Source organism: Hordeum vulgare, chromosome 3H (genome assembly GCF_904849725.1).
Source record: "Hordeum vulgare subsp. vulgare chromosome 3H, MorexV3_pseudomolecules_assembly, whole genome shotgun sequence".
NCBI lineage: Eukaryota > Viridiplantae > Streptophyta > Magnoliopsida > Poales > Poaceae > Hordeum > Hordeum vulgare.
Genome location: NC_058520.1, coordinates 581,702,650 through 581,720,490, shown reverse-complemented (window position 1 = coordinate 581,720,490; position 17,841 = coordinate 581,702,650). Strand labels below are relative to the sequence as shown.

The window sequence follows — 17,841 nt, the reverse complement described above, 5'->3', positions numbered from 1 at the left end:
TGGTACGATCTTCATGAGAAAGCCGAGCATAAAAGTTTTGAGTGATGATTTCTCTCGAGAGCTCATGATTGGGGCATGAATATAGCATTGATTTAAGCCTCCCCCAAGCTTGCGCTATGCTTTCCCTGACACGAGGCCAAAAGTTATAAATAAAGTTCCGATCACGATGTACTAAATGCATAGGATAGAACTTTTGATGAAATTCCAATTTCGACCGATTGTAGCCCCATGATCCAGTATCATCACATAGTCTATACCATGTCAACGCCTTATCCTTCAAAGATAAAGGAAAGACGTTCTTCTTTACCTCATCCTCGGGCAAACCTACAAGCTTAAATAAACCACAAACTTCATCTACATAGATCAGATGCAAGTCTGGATGTGAAGATCCATCTCCTTTAAAAGGATTAGCCAGCAGTTTCTCAAGCATACCCGAAGGAATTTCATAAAAGATATTCTCAGTAGGTACCTCAGGTTGAGGAACAACTCCTCTGCTTCCATTCGTGGTGAAGATACCCCGAACAAACTCCTCAAAGGAACAGTTTCCATAGTGACAAGTGACAATAAATTTCAGCACAGTATATAAATGTTTCCTTACCAATTTCCACTTACCAAAGGCACTTCACTCCCCGGCAACGGCGCCAGAAAAGAGTCTTGATGAGCCACAAGTATAGGGGATCAATCGTAGTCCTTTCGATAAGTAAGAGTGTCGAACCCAACAAGGAGCAGAAGGCTCTGATAAACGGATTTCAGCAAGGTAATAACTGCAAGCACTGAAAGTAGCGGTAACAAGTGATTGTGTAGCGAGCTGAAACGTAGCAAGAAAAAAGTAACAAGTAACAAGTAGTAGTAATGGTGCAGCACGTGGCCCAATCCCTTTTGTAGCAAGGGACAAGCCTGAACAAAGTCTTATAGGAGGAAAAACGCTCCTGAGGACACACGGAAATTTCTGTCATGCTATAGTTTCATCATGTTCATAAGATTCGCGTTCGTTACTTTGATAGTTTGATATGTGGGTGGACCGGTGCTTGGGTACTGCCCTTACTTGGACAAGCATCCCACTTATGATTAACCTCTCTCGCAAGCATCCGCAACTACAAAAGAAGAATTAAGACAAAGTCTAACCATAGCATTAAACTAGTGGATCCAAATCAGCCCATCACGAAGCAACACATAGACTGGGGTTTAAGCTTCTGTCACTCCAACAACCTATCATCTACTTACTACTTCCCAATGCCTTCCTCTAGGCCCAAATATGGTGAAGTGCTATGTAGTCGACGTTCGCATAACACCACTAGAGGAAAAGACAATATACAACATATCAAAATATCGAACGGATATCAAATTCACATGACTATTATTAACATGACTTATCCCATGTCCTCAAGAACAAAAGTAACTACTCACAAAGCATAATCATAATCATGATCAGAGGTGTAATGAATAGCATCAAGGATCTGAACATAAACTAATCCACCAAGTAATCCAACTAGCATGAACTACAAAGAGTAATCAACACTACTAGTAACCTTACAAGTACCAATCGGAGTCGTGAGACGAAGATTCGTTACAAGAGATGAACTAGGGATTGGAGAGGAGATGGTGTTGATGAAGATGTTGATGAAGATGCCTCCCCTCCGACGAGAGGAGTGTTGGTGATGACGATGGCGACGATTTCCCCCTCCGGGAGGGAAGTTTCCCCGACAGAATCGTCCTGCCGGAGCTCTAGATTGGATCTGCTCAAGTTCCGCCTCGTGGCGGCGGTGAAACCACGAAAAAGCTCCCGTCTGATTTTTCTGGACCAAGACGCTTCATATAGAAAAAGAGGGGGGTAGTGGGCCGTCAGGGAGCCCACAAGCCCCCACTCCGCCACCAGGGGGTGGCGGTGTCAGGGCTTGTGGCGCCTTGGCAGCCTCCCTCTGCTTGTTCTTTTGCCCAGTATTTTTTATATAATCCCAAAAAAATCCATGTAACTTTTCACGGCATTTGGAGATGTGCAGAATAGTGGACTAGGATTTGCTCCTTTTCCAGTCCAGAATTCCAGCTGCCTGAATTCTCCCTCTTCAAATAAACCTTGCAAAATAAGAGAGAAAAGGCATAAATATGGTACCACAAGTAATATAACATCCCAAAAAGCAATAAATATCAACATGAAAGCATGATGCAAAATGGACGTATCACTGATGCAGGTGGCGCGGAAGCTCACCGCGAGGGAGGTATGGGACTCCCTCAAGGTGCGTTTCATAGGCACCGATCGAGTGAAGGCCGCGCGACTGGTGACGGTGCACGGAGAATTCGGCCACGTGGGGGGGAAGATGGGGACGGGCTCGATGTGTATGCTGGCAAAGTCTACGACATGGCATCGAAGTATGTGATGCTCGGCGGGACGTTGGATGATGCAACAATGGTGAAGAGGCTGCTCGACACCGTGCCTGAGCGGCTGTACGCCGCGATCGCCGGCATCGAGCAGTTCTGAGACATCGAGGCGATGGTCTTCGACGAAGCGCTCAGGCGTCTGAAAGCTTTCGGGGAGCGGACGCGGCGGCGCGGTCAGGGCAGCGGCGGCACAGTGGCAAGCTCGGCAAGGACAACGCGGTGGCGGCTTCAACGACGACAAAAACACGACATCGAGCGGCGGAGGGAAGCGTCGCGGGCGCAGCTACGACTGTGGCCAGTGCGGGCACTTTCGGCGCGAGTGCCCGAGGCCACGGAAGGTGTAGGCTCCGGAGCAGCTAGCTCTGCTCGTCGAAGGCAACATCGAGGACGACAGACTCCTCTAGGTTGTGCCTTAGGGGTGTGTGTGTTGGGCATAAGCCACACCGGGCGCGTCGGGAGCGCGTGTGTGCGAAGCTGGGACGCATCGGGCGCGGTGGCATGTGTGTGTGTGTGCAAGCACGTGTCTATCCGTGCGGTGCATTGGGTGCATGGAGTTAGGGCTAGCCGGTAGACATACTGGACCGGGTCTTCCGTAGCGATTTGATGCGGGCTCCGCGTGCGAGCCGGGCCCATTCGTGCGTGCGGTGGCCGCGGCAGGAGCGGGCACGATCGTGGACTCGGAAGGGGAGGGGGGTGGGCGTGCGGGTCGTTCTCAACACGCTCTGCTAGGTATAAAACCCACGTGGAGTGCGTCTATAATCGGCGTGGTGTGGAGTACGAGCTCGGGAATAGAAGCCGTGTTTGCGGCGGCGGCGTACGTGGGTCGGGAAACACCATCGTGTCCACCTGTGTCTTCTCCTTCTTCCTTCTTTCTTCTCTGGTTTGGGCTAGTGCAGCGAGGCGAGCGGCAGAGCGAGGGAGACGAAGAGGCTAGGACACCAATAGTATGCATGTGCGCTTTAGTAAATGATGATAAAATAACAAGGAGAAAGTAAAATAGCCTATGAAAGCTGCAGATAGCATCTATAGTTTAGGTTGACCAAGAGGATATTGCAAATCATTTATGCAATATTTTAAAAATATGTTTTCTTCCTCTAATAGTAATCAGGGCATGCCCTATATCCACACTATGAAGCAAGAGATGGTGGGTGATTACGCCAACAACATATCAAACAAAATGGAAACCTAGGTAACTCCCAAAGCTATGAGAAGAAATTCATCTGCTGGACTAGATGAATTAAACATGGGTTTTTTATCTTCCTCCGGAGATGACATAACAAAAGTGTTTCTATATAACAAGTAATCTCCTCGCTCATATTAATGACACTCGTATCAATCCCATTTCAAAAAAACCGGCTCCTCTTGTTCCTCAAGAATATAGTCATATTAGCCTATGCAATGTCATATAACGATGTAGAAAAAACCGTATCTAATAGGCTTAACTATCATTTACTTGATTATGTTCATCAATCCCAACAAGCCTTTGCATCATAGAATTAGATCAAGCCTTTGTTAGTCATGGAAAAGTGTGATCTGCATCACGCAATCACTTCTCTTACAAATAGATCAAAGATACATGAGATATTTCATATTGCTCATATAACTCATGAAAATTCTTTAGATATAAAAGATAGCATAAACAGATTCAACAGAGCATTAATACTTCAACACACCAACACATCACATTAAATAAAAATATACCACATGACATGGGGAAAATTAAGGCTGATTGCACTTACTAACTAACAACATTGCAACATGGCATGCATCATCATACCAAAATGAACCAACTGACTGACACCATCTCTTCCAACATAGCATCACTTCTTCAACATGAAGACGACAACAACACCCATCAGAACCACAACAACAAGCAATAACTTTATGAGCATTACCATCTCTCTCCCTAGCCTCATTAGTCCACAAGCTTGCTGCCTGGTCATGCCATTTGTTGTTTGATTCTTCATATGCTTCTTAGACCTTCTGGTAGGTACATTCAGAATGTTATGCTCTTGAGCATTCAAAAGTTCCTCCTTACGGTTCTCTCCAGTACCTATAGCATCCACATAGGCATCACCGACAAGATAATGCTTGCAAATAAGATAGTCAGCATATTCCAATTCTCAGCACCAGAAATCGCAAGTGTTCAATCCCAAAATACATGCCAAGGTCAAAAATTGTAAACTTTCACCCAATATCGAATAGAAACCATGGAAATCAAAAGACTAACCCCCTGCTTTTGTCACTTATAGAAGAACCAACTCGTGTGCTTGTCCATAGTTGAGATGTACATGCACACCTTCTCCTTGTAGCATGGGGAACACAGAGGGAGGAGTTGGCGGTAGATACAAGCGCCATAGAGGAAGGAGATGACGATGAGATGGGATCTGGTGATATCTAGTGGATTCAACAACGGTTGGTGAGAAAGGTGGTGGTGGAGCAGTCACACGTGAGGGGGGGGAGGTAGGGATTGAAGAGGATGTGCTCCGACTGACGAATTTGGCGATGTGGTGATTTTTGTATTTTTACAAAAGCAAACCCCCATGCAAAATTGGCCTAATGAGAACAACATACATGCGGTCAACAAATGGTCAAACGATCATCATACGCGACGGGTACGTGTGATAGTGATTGTATTTTACGTCAAATCATATATAGTAACCATAAGAGGCGTATTCAAAAGTCCGCTGACTGGATCATGGTTTCTCTTCAAATATAGTTACCGTCAATGTATTTATCTCAATCCTAATTTCAAATATGGTATTTCGATACTATGATCAGAGCCATGTTAACTCACCAGAGGCCATGAGGAGCAGGGCAAGGGTGAAGGCAGCGAGCAGTCGAGCGTTGTTGAACTCCATGAGTAAGTGCTCGATCAAATGAAGCTATTGGATGCGATGGGAGTGTGAGACGAAGAACATGATGTTTCAGTGGCATTTATAGAAACTCCTCTTGGGCTCTTGGCCCTACATTAAGGTCCTAAAAGGATATGTGAATCCAAATGTTGGATATGAGCACTTCTATATATATATCTCACATAATTAATTTGAGTGTGTCCACTATTTATGTTGTATTTGGTAATAGGTGAACCACTTCTAGGTGCATAACATTGATGCCAGTTTAAGAGTAGCACACGAAAATAGGTATCTACTTTTTCCCCATAAAAAAGGAAAATGTGTGGTCGAACCTTGTTGTTAACGCTTGATACGTCCATTTTGCATCATGATTTCTTATTGATATTTATATGCTTTTGGTCATTGTTCCACTTTATAATACAATTCTAATGTATTTTCTCTCTTAATTTGCAAGATCTACACAAAGAGGGGAATTGCGAGAAACTGGAATTGTGGACCTCAAAGCCATGAAAAAGGCTCGAAATTTTTTGGACTCCAAATAACCCGAAACTTCACGAGGATTTTCTATGGAGTATATAAGAATTTTTGAATCAAATAAGTACCAGAGGGGGCCACTTATTGGTGACAAGCCAACAATACGCGCCCCCCTGGACGTGCCCTGATGGCTTCGTATGCCCACAGGCGACCTCCGGTCCCCCTCTTCTACTATATGATGGGTTTTGACCTAGAAAAAAAATGAATAAGGTAATTTTGGGATGAAGCGCCGCTGTCTCGAGGCGGAAACCTGTGCATAGGCCCTTTTGCTCTCTTGTTGAGTGATTCTGCGAGGGAAACCTCCCTCCGGGAGGCAAAAATCGAAGCCATCGTCATCACCAACACCTCCTCCTTCGTGGGAAGGCCAATATTCATCAACATATTCATCAACACCATCTCATCTCAAACCCTAGTTCATCTCTTGTATGTAATCTTTGTCTCAAAACCTCATATTGGTGTGTAGGGGCTACTAGTAGTGTTGATTACATCTTGTAGTTGATGCTTGTTGGTTTACTTGGTGGAAGATAATATCTTAAGATCCTTTATCATATTCATTATACCTTTGATCTCGAAAATGGTGATGATTTATGAGTAGTTTCTATTGTATACGAGGACATGAGAGAAGTCTCATTATAAGTAATCATGTGAATGTTGGTCTCCATTCAATATTTTGATGATATGTATGTTGTTGCTTCCTTTAGTGGTGTCATGTGAAAGTCGACAACATGGCACTTCACCATCTTTGGGTCTAACGGAAGAAATTGTGGAGTAATAAGTAGATCATGGGTTGCTAGAGTAACATAAGCTTAAATCCTAGTTTATGTGTTATTTCGTAAGGGGCTCATTTGGATCCACATGTTTCTTGTTATGGTTAGATTTAAATTAATTCTTATTTCATAGTTACGGATGCTTGTGAGAGTGGGTAATCATAAGTAGGTTGCTTGTTCAAGTAAGAACAACACCTAAGCACCGGTCCACCCACATATCAAATTACTAAAGTAATGAACGTGAATCAACTCAAGATGATGAACATGACTAGACGACAATTCCCATGTGTCCCCAGGAGCGCTTTACTTTCTATGAGAGAATTTTCAGGCTTGTCCTTCGCTACAAAAAGGATTGGGCCACCTCACCGCATACTTGATACTATTTTAACTTTTAATTTGTTACGAATTATCTTGCTACAAAACTGTCTATCATTGTTACTCACAACACTTGCAGAGAATACCTTGGTGAAAACCGCTTGTCATTTCCTCCTGCTCCTTGTTGGGTTCGACATGCTTACTTATGGAAAGGACTACGATTGACCCCCTATACTTGTGGGTCATCAAGACTCTTTTCTGGCACTGTTTCCGTAGAGTAAAGCATCTTTGGTAAGTGGAAATTGGTAAGGAAACATTTTTGGTACATGCTAAAATTTATTGTTGCTTGTTACTATGGAAGATAATCCTTTGAGGGGCATATTTGGGGTATCTTCACCCCAAACAGAAGTGGACAAAGTTTCTACTCAACCTACTGAACCTACTGAAAATATTTACTATGAGATTCCTTCGGGTATGTTAAAGAAACTGGTAGCTAATCCTTATGTAGGAGATGGAACATCTCATCATGATTTGCACTTGATATATATATATATATATATATATATATATATATATATATATACCAGTTTGGAGAGAAAACCATTGATTTGCTATAGGCTATTGGATGATCCTGGAACATGGGACTACAATCGCGTGAAACATAGGCCTAGCACGGTTACAGACATATTTATTTAAGACTCCCATGAACCTATTAAAGGGGAACATATTGTGTAGAAATACAGGATCCATAATGGCAATCTCGTCGACTAGGTGAACTAGGACTTGCGTCATATTATTGAAGAAGGATGATGGGAACACCAACTCGAAACTGACAAGACATTGGACCAAATCATTATGTAACCTTGGTAGGATTTCTGGATCGATTACCTTCTGAGAAATTTAATTCAAAAGTGCACATAGCTTCACAATAGCTAATTGAACATTTTCTCATAGAAGCCTCCTCAATGCAACCGGAAGGAGTTGTGTCATAATCACGTGGCAGTCATGAGACTTTAGGTTCTGAAATTTTTTCTCTGGCATATTTATTATTCCTTTTATATTCGACAAGAAGCTAGACGGGACATTGATACTAAGAAGGCATTCAAAAAATATTTCCTTCTCTTCTTTGTTAAGAGCATAGCTGGCAGGACCTTGATACTGCTTTGGATGCATGCCGTCTTTTTCGTTCATACGTTGCTGGTCCTCCCATGCCTCCTGTGTTTCTTTTTTCTTCCCATACACGTCCAAGAAGCCTAGCAGGTTCACGCAAACATTCTTCGTCACGTGCATCACGTCGATTGAAGAGTGGACCTCTAGGTCTGTCCAATAAGGTAGGTCCCAAAATATAGATTTCTTCTTCCACATGGGTGTGTGTCCCTTTGCGTCACACGTAACAGATTGTCTGCCAGGATGCTTTCCCAAGATTACTTGTAAATTCTGTTATCAAAAAGATTACTTATAAATCCTTGACCATATCAAATATAACATCACCTGTACGGGGGACATGCTTGTTCCGGTGGTCTGCCTCACCTTTCAAGTGCTTGCCTTTCTTTTGTAAGGGATGCCTGCTCGAAAGAAATCGATGATGTCCCAGGTACACATTCTTCGTACATTTGTCCAAATATATACTTTGAGTCTCATCTAAATAGTGTGTGCATGCGTGGTATCCCTTGTTTGTTTGTCCTGAAAGGTTACTAAGAGCAGGCCAATCATTGACGGTTACAAACAGCAACACTCGTAGGTCAAATTCATGTTGTTTGTGCTCATCCCACACACATACACCTTTTTATCCCACAACTATAAAAAGTTCTCCAACTAATGGCCTTATGTACACATCAATGTTGTTGCCGGGTTGCTTAAGGCCTTGGATGAGCACCGGCATCATAATAAACTTCCACTTCATGCACATATAAGGAGGAAGGTTATAGATGCATAGAGTTGCCGGCCAGGTGCCATGATTGCTCCTCTGCTCCCCAAAAGGATTAATGCCATCTGCACTTAAACCAAACCATACGTTCCTTGCTTCATCTACAAAGTCCCTGCACTTTCTCTCGATCTTTATCGCTACGACCCGTCAGCAGGTACTCTCAACATCCCGTCTTTATTACGGCTTTCTCTGTGCTATCGCAACAACTTGGCATGCTCTTTGTTTCTAAACAGACATTTCAATCGTGTCATTTATAGGAGCATACCACATCACCTTGGCTGGAACCCTCTTCCTCCGGCGCTGGCCCTCAACATCACCAGGGTCATCTTGTATGATCTTATAACGCAATGCACCACATATCGGGCATGCATTCAAATTCTCGTAATCCTCACCGTGACAGAGGCTGCAGTCATTAGGGCATGCATGTATCTTCTGCACCTCTAATCCGAGAGGGCAGAGAACATTCTTTGCTTCGTATGTACTGTCAGGCAATTCGTTATCCTTTCAAAGCTTGTTCTTCATTATTTTCAGTAGCTTCTGAAATCCCTTGTCACACATACCATTCTATGCCTTCCATTGCAGCAATTTCAATGTGGTACCGAGCTTTGTGTTGCCATCTTCGCAATTTGGGTAGAACCCTTTTTTGTGATCCTCTAACATGCGATCGAACTTCAACTTCTCCCTTTCACTTCTGCATTCTCTCTGTGCATCAACAATGATGCGGCGAAGAACATCATCAGCGGGCACATCTGGTTCATCTTAATCTTCAGCTTCCCCCGTTGCAGTATCACCATATTTAGGGAACATAGGATCCAGATAGTTGTCATCATCCTCTACTTCATCACTGTCTTCCATCATAACCCCTCCTTCTCCGTGCTTGGACCAAACATTATAGTGTGGGATGAAACCCTTCTCAAACAGGTGCAAGTGAAGGGTTTTCGAGGTGGAGTAATCCTTCGTATTTCCACATACAGTACATGGACAATATACATAAAACCATTCTGCTTGTTTGCCTCAGCCAGTTCGAGAACATTATGCAAGCTATCAATGTAGTCCGAGGTGTATCGGTCACCGTACTTCCATTGCCGGTTCATCTGCGTGCATTATATAATTAAGTATATAAAAAACCATTAGAGTACATCATGAATAGAGAAGTGACCAAATTAATACAAGTAGCTATATAAATCATACAAGTCCGAAATTTTTCTCTAAAAAAGATAATTAAGAACAAGAGGCTCACCATGGTGGTGCGGGCGACGAGATCGGCACGGGCGATCGACGGGGGTGAGGACGATGGGCACGGGGACGGGATGACACCCTAGACAAATCTTGGGGGAAATGAAGCTTGGAGAGAAGAGAAAATGTAAGTTTGATTCGGGTATTTCATCGAACACCTCATGTTCATAGGAGGTGGGAATAGAGTAGCACACACTGTCATACGCTGGCCGGCCAAAAAACAGAGGAGTGAGCTGGCAGGGCATATATATAGGCATACTTTTAGTCCCGGTTGGTGTATAGAAACGGGACTAAAGACAATCCTTTAGTCCCGGTTCCAAACTCGAGCCGGGACTAAAGTGGTTGTACCAGGAGCGAGACCTTTAATCCCGGTTCGTGGCTGGAACCGGGCCCGGTGCCCGCCGAGGGCCGACCCGCGTCCTCGCTGCTCAAACCGGGACTAATGCAAACATTAGTCCCGGTTCATAAGTCGACCGGGACTATCGCTCGATCGAGGCTAGGATGAAAGCCCCGTTTTCTACTAGTGTCAAACGACATATACGAATCCAAGGTCATCGATCTTCTCAATAGCTTCCTATTGTGCAGGATTAAGATCGCCCTCAGGCTTGACCTTGATGGCATCATAGCAGTACATGGTTTGATACCAATAGACTGCTCTCGTGCGCCACCTCTAATATTACAACCCCTTGAAGGTGGACGACTTCAGATGCGCAGCAAAACCACTTGAAGTAAATTGCAATGAAACATTATTTTTTCAGATGCTTTCTTGTGATGACGAAAAAGGATTTCCTCCTCTTTGTATTACAAAGCATCCAACCAGAACATCCAACGATAGGTGCTCGGGCGGAAACAGCACAAGCACGCTCAAAAGAAATGGAAAAGAAAATACAAAATAAATAAATGGCGACACCGATGGATCGACAGAAAACGCAAAAGACTTGCGACCGCTGCGCCCACCAAGAGACATCCACCAAGCTCCAGGACTTCAAAGCGCCGGTACAAATCAACACCTTCAAGAAGGAATGCGACGATGAAGACGCTGCTGCCAAGGTTTTCCCCGGTGCGCGACCAAGACGCGAGGAAGGGTAGCCCCGACGCACTCCAGGAAGGTTCGGCGACACCCAAAGGCGTTACCGCGTCAGTGTCAGCTAGGCCGACGGGGGTTTCCTTTGATCCCAACCTACACCTCGGATGCTCCGAAGCCTGCCATCTGGGTCCATGCTGAGTTAGCAAGCCACTTACACACCAATAACGGCTAAACACGCGGTAGCGACATGTCTGCTCCTGAAACAAACCAAAATGGCCCTTTTCATTTTCTTGAGACTTGTGTGATTAATGTGCTCATCTGGCAAGAGTTCACTCACGAATAGTGTGTTTATCTCCAGCACAAATCCAAGAAACCCTACGATTGGATGAGACGCATCAACCGTTGGATCTGAGCACAACCTCTCAACAAGAAATATCCAGAAACAAACAAAACTATTCCTGAAATATCCAGAAACCAACAAAATGCGTGCTGCTGGCAGTAGGCAAGGTATAGCACTAGCAGCCTTGCCATTACCTCGTGGAAACTAGCCAGCCAGGGCATGGGAGCGCGTGTCCGGGGTTTAGACCGGAGCTCAGCTTCCCGCCCTAATCCCTTGGTGATAACTTTTACTTGCGGCGTCCACTCTTCCAATCAAAAGAGAAAAAGGTCGCGGCGTCCACCAAAAATACATAAATTCTTACAGCACTAGTCTCACGCTGACACACGATGAGGTTATTTTCAATTTGCTAGAACAGTGATTAATCATCGATCTCCGGTAAGCCCGTAATATGGTCCAACTTAATTATAACCAGGAGATGAGGAGCCTACATGTGCGACGATGATGCGAGTAGCTTGGAGAAAGAGGAGATCCATATATCCAAAAGAAAAAGGTTAATTGCATTGTCCCTTGACGTGGTGATCTGGTGACATTACACCGAGATCGGTTTGATTGAAATAAGTGAGAGTAACTATAAATTAATTACTTTCTGACTCTGGAATGTGAAGAAAACAAGCCTCATCAAATAGAAACGCATAAGGGAAATCAAATTCAAATTCAACATAAGAGGTTCACCACATCGATGGATCTACGCGGACGGGGCCTCCCCGCAAATTATTCATCCGCACAAATTTCATAAGACGACAAGGAAGACGAATTAAAACACTACTAGCTGCGCCTGGGCCATGCATGATCCAGCCAGATCCAATTCACCGTGAGCAACAAGAGGCATCAGCAATAAGCTTCATTGCTTCAACGGCGGCTTTCGTTGGCGGGGGGCGTCCCCGGAGCATGGTAGTCGACGCCGAACTCGTCGACGACCTCGCGCCTGTGGAAGCTGCGGTGGCAGCCACACGCCGCGCAGAGGAACGTGGTAGCCTCATCGACGCCTATTGACGCCATGAAGCCTTGGCAGCCGTCAACGACATGCCGGCCGTTCCCGGCCAGGAGGTTGCGCTGGCACTCCCTGTACCGGACGATGGCTGGCCGCGCGCCGTTACCTTGCCCCCCGTCGACGGCGGACCGGTCCTGCCGAGGCCCCATCTTAGGCGGCGCGAGACGAACGTTTGAAAGGGAAAGCAAGTGGCGAAGTAGCTCTGCTGCCACGCCTTGGATGGATAGATGGAAGGAGTCGGGCAAATATTGTGCTTATATAGATGACAGTGACTACTTGGGCATTACAAACTCATGGTTTACGTTAAAGATGCGCCATTGATGCGGTGCTACGTGTCTGGGGCTTTGGGCATATGCACCTTAGGCTAATTTGGCACGGGGTTATACTTCGCGGAGAAGCAAAACAGACTTTGTTTTATCTGTATAGTAGTTTTTGTTTCCTATATGGACAGTAGATAGGATTGAACGTACGTGCGCCAGTGGACCGGTTCTATATTTGGCTCATAATCATTTCACTAATTTCCAATTTAAAAAAGGTAACTCATGCAGTGAAATCAACGTGACATTGGTTTCGTGCATGGTGTGTTGAAGTCTCTTGGTTGTGTTGATGCGACACTATGTGCGGCTACAGGCCAAGGGAACACTTTCGGTTTATATTAATCTTTACTGAACTCCATTATTTACAAATACTCTGCTCTTTTAAATTGGTTAATATATGTGTGCTTGCTTTTCTAATCGTTTGTTGTATTTTCTTTAGTCAGTAGAATGACGAGTAGACCCACCTGATTTTATTTCTTTTTTGATAGTAAATGAGATTGTTGTCGCTTGTCCCAAAAAAGCTAGGGCTCCACCGCCTCCCGCCGGCGCCGGCGCTGGTCCGTTCCGTCTTCGGTGACCTTAGGGCCATGGAGGCGGAGTAGATCTCGGCCTTGCCCGTGGGAGGGCTCCGTTGTTAGATCATTCTTCAATTCTTATTTGGGTTTTTTTTTTTCAAAAAGACGAGACGGTGACGGCTCTCTGAAGAAGGAATAAAGGTCTTCCCGTCTAGCCCGCGTTTCGGTGATGCGTCTAGCATCGTTGGTGGACGTGTGGAGGTGTCTCTCTGGTGGATTTGCTCGGATATGTCGGTCGTTTGTCTTTGTTCGTGTGTTTTTAGGTTGGATAATTCTGATCTACACTATTCATCTGCGACGGTTGCTGTTCTGGTGTGTTGGTCCTATAAGGCCTTAGCACGACGAATTTTCGACTGTCTACTACAAAAGCGTTTGCCCGGCTCCAACGAGGAAGGGGCGATCACAGCGGTGCGACTTCAGCTCACTTCAGTGCTTGTAGTCGTCGTTAGGTGGTTTTCGAATCTGGATGTAATATTTATTTCTAGTTTTATTTGTACTAACATGATTGAAAATGAATAGATTGAAAGTTTTTCTTGCCAAAAAAAAGAGAGTAGAATGATGAGTACCTCGATTAAGTCTTTTGCGTGTGCTATATTCATATACGCATATGCTTGTCACGGGCTACATGACCATTGCCAGCACATGGCTTTATAAACCTATGTAAACCATGGTTAAAAATGTCACGCTGGTTCTGTGCCACATCACTAGTAGAAAAAGGACATTTTGTCCCGGTTCATAAGGAACTTCTGTCCCGGTTTTGGAACAGGGACAAAAAGGTCGTTACTAATGCCCTTTGCCTTTAGTCCCGGTTCTTACACGAACCGGGACAGATGGGCCTCCACGTGGCCGCTGCGGCCATGCCAGGCAGGGAGGCCTTTAGTCCCGGTTGGTGACACCAATCGGGACCAAAAGGCATCCACGCGTCAGCACCTGGCTGGAGCTGAGGTTTTTTTTTTTGAAATGGGCTGGTTTAGGGGTTAATTTAGGTTGTTATTAGCTAGCTAATAGAGAAAAGTGTCCTCTCTTATATGTCTCCGTGCTTGGTCATCCGTCATGCTTTGTCGAACATATTTACAAAATGTAGACACGAGTTACATGCACATATATGCATCTTTTTTTACACTATATCATTTCATATCATTTCCGTCGAATGGCAATAGTATTCTAATCGATCATCTAACAACTCATCATCAACTTAATCATATACCAAGTTATCATATGATACACATAAAATAAAACAGAGAAACATCATAATATATATATAGTCATCATATGCATCATGCATCCTAATTAATCGATCATGTCAAGTAAATAATATAAACTAGAATAACTTGTCTCTCATAAGACCTAGTCCTCGTTCTTAGATATAATGTCATAAAACAGAATAAGACCTATGGCTCCATGATGAATCACAGAGATCCAACGGTCTCCAGCTTGTGACTTGTGAACCTTCTTTATTTCTCTCCATGCTTCAATTTAAACTCTTTTTGATCTTGATTTGAAGTTAATCAAGTATGGAGGATAGAACTCAGCCCTCAGCGGGCTTCTAATTCTCATTTGACCTTCTAGGTCCATTAATGGAGGCACTACATCATGTGACAATTGTTATTGAATAACATAATAATAACCTAGTTAGCAATGTAATCAACACCATTTATGCAATAGTGGAGCGTAGTTAATTAGGAAACTATTACCAAGACAATTCGGCGAATGTCATCTGGACTCAACCTATGCACTAGTGGCATGGAAAATGAATAATTTTGGCCAATTCCAAAATAATACGGGAATGTATCCCTAGAAGCCAGAACACCAGCAACAAGAAAGTGGAGAAGAACATCCTTCTCCTCCCAAGTTAGATGTGATCCATACGTGTAGTGTGTCGTGTCAATTAATTTCCATAATTCAGTCGAAGCAACGAAATAAGCTGTAAATTATAATTTAACAAATTTAGTATATAGATGAACACCAACTATTTCTAAATATAAATGCAAATTACTTCACATGGAGGTAAAATAGGAAGCATATCATCGACAACCACCCAAATTTTGTAATAATTTAATGTTTCAAAAATACTTAAAAAAATTTGTAATTATCCACAAGATATGAGTATAACTTGTTAAAACATCAAATTCAATTTTGTAATAGTACACCTTGAGCTTTAAACAGTTCCACACAATGTGGACATTACATAAACCATTCAAAACGACCACATGTGCTACGATCATTCAAAGGACAATTGGGGTTGTTGTTGTTGTTGTTTGTACAACATGTAACATGAGACAATTATAACTATGGCCCAATAACTAGGAACCTGCAACGTGTGACTAAAGTTTTAATATACGATGAACACCACATGACATGTAAATTGCGAGAGGAAAACAGGTTGACTACACCAACTATTTCCAAATATAAATGCAAATTACTAGACAAATATGGTTGATAAACTCACATGAAGGTAAAACATGAAGCATATCATCGACAACCACCTAAATGTCGATGTTGTCTAGCATATTATCTTCAGGACGAAGATCGAAGGTGATTTCCATTCCCTTCTGAAATCCATATGCCTTGCAAAGATCTTCCCACTTTGGGCACCCAAATTCTGTTTGAAAAACTAAATTAAATACTTAGATAACAAATGTGTGACCATGTATAGTCCTCAGCTTAGCGCTCCTCGTCTCAATTCTCTCGTGGTCTTCGAAACCGAGCCTCTCCAACACATATCTTCTTGCATGGCAAGGGAGGCACATATCGCCGTTCTCGTCAAGCTTCATGTTGAAGAACCTATCGTCTCACAGGTGAGGCACGTGTTGGGGAACGTCGCATGGGAAACAAAAAATTTCCTACGCAAACGCAATACCTATCATGGTGATGTTCATCTACGAGAGGAGATTTCCGATCTACGTACCCTTGTAGATCGCACAGCTGAAGCGTTAAGAAACGCGGTTGATGTAGTGGAACGTCCTCACGTTCCTCGATCCGCCCCGCGAACCATCCCACGATCCGTCCGGCGATCCGTCCCACGAACCATCTCGCGATCCGTTGCACGAACCGTCTTGCGATCCATCTCACGATTCGTTCCGATCTAGTGCCGAACAGACAACACCTCTGCCTTCATCACACGTACAGCTCGACGATGATCTCAGCCTTCTTGATCCAGCAAGAGAGAAGGAGAGGTAGATGAGTTCTCCAGCAGCGTGACGGCACTCCGAAGGTTGGTGATGATCTAGCTCAGCAGGGTTCTGCCCGAGCTCCGCAGAAATACGATCTAGAGGAAAAACCGTGGAGGTATGTGGTCGGGCTGCCGTGGCAAAAGTTGTCTCAAATCAGCCCTAATACCTCAGTATATATAGGAGGGAGGAGGAGGGAAGAGGCAGCCTCAAACCCTCAAGGTTTGGCCGAAATTGGAGGTGGAGGAGTCCTGCTCCAATCCTACTTGGAGTAGGATTCCACCTTCCCACTTGGAAACTCTTTCCACCTTGTGTTTTTTCCTTCTCAAACCTTATGAGCCTGAACTTATTCCAGCCCACTAGAGGTTGGTTTATCTCTTCTCATAGCCCATGAGACCCCTTGGGGCGTGACACCCCTCCCGATGGTCCTCGGCACCCCTCCCGGCACTCCCGGTACACTACCGATGAGCCCGAAACTTTTCCGGTGACCAAAACAGGACTTCCTATATATCAATCTTTACCTCCGGACCATTCGGGAGCTCCTCGTGACGTCCTGGATCTCATCCGGGACTCCGAACAACTTTCGGTTACCAACCATATAACTCAAATACGCATAAAACATTGTCGAACCTTAAGTGTGCACACCCTGCGGGTTCGAGAACTATGTAGACATGACCCGAGAGACTCCTCGGTCAATATCCAATATCGGGACCTGGATGCCCATATTGGATCCTACATGTTCTCTGAAGATCTTATCGGTTGAACCTCGGTGTCAAGGATTCATATAATCCCGTATGTCATTCCCTTTGTCCTTCGGTATGTTACTTGCCCGAGATTCGATCGTCGGTATCCGCATACCTATTTCAATCTCGTTTATCGGCAAGTCTCTTTACTCGTTCCGTAATACAAGATCCCGTGACTTACACTAAGTCACATTGCTTGCAAGGCTTGTGTGTGATGTTGTATTACCGAGTGGGCCCCGAGATACCTCTCCGTCACACGGAGTGACAAATCCCAGTCTTGATCCATCCTAACTCAACGAGCACCTTTGGAGATACCTGTAGAGCATCTTTATAGTCACCCAGTTACATTGTGGCGTTTGATACACACAAGGCATTCCTCCGGTGCCAGTGAGTTATATGATCTCATAGTCATAGGAATAAATACTTGACACGCAGAAAACAGTAGCAACAAAATGACACGATCAACATGCTACGTTTATTAGTTTGGGTCTAGTCCATCACATAATTCTCCTAATGATGTGATCCCGTTATCAAGTAACAACACTTGCCTATGGCCAGGAAACCTTGACCATCTTTGATCAACGAGCTAGTCAACTAGAGGCTTACTA

General features: G+C 44.3%; 1 protein-coding gene and 1 long non-coding RNA gene across 2 annotated transcripts; both read right to left on the bottom strand.

Annotated features, from left to right (window-relative positions):
- Positions 1-4,032: 4,032 nt before the first annotated feature.
- Positions 4,033-5,271, bottom strand: LOC123440755. The gene is made up of 2 exons (XR_006630357.1): positions 5,174-5,271; positions 4,033-4,429 (listed from the first exon to the last, which is right to left on the bottom strand). It is a non-coding gene; the product is annotated as an uncharacterized LOC123440755 (long non-coding RNA).
- A 6,784-nt stretch (positions 5,272-12,055) lies between these two features.
- Positions 12,056-12,667, bottom strand: LOC123440753 (mini zinc finger protein 1-like). Its single transcript, XM_045117303.1, has one exon. It carries the CDS (start codon positions 12,575-12,577, stop codon positions 12,287-12,289), a length of 291 nt encoding a protein of 96 aa, XP_044973238.1. The 5' UTR covers positions 12,578-12,667; the 3' UTR covers positions 12,056-12,286.
- Positions 12,668-17,841: the final 5,174 nt, after the last annotated feature.

What these genes read in the sequence shown, in the direction of transcription:
- LOC123440753 (XM_045117303.1), bottom strand. Translation starts at nt 12,577, where the DNA reads ATGGGGCCTCGGCAGGACCGGTCCGCCGTCGACGGGGGGCAAGGTAAC.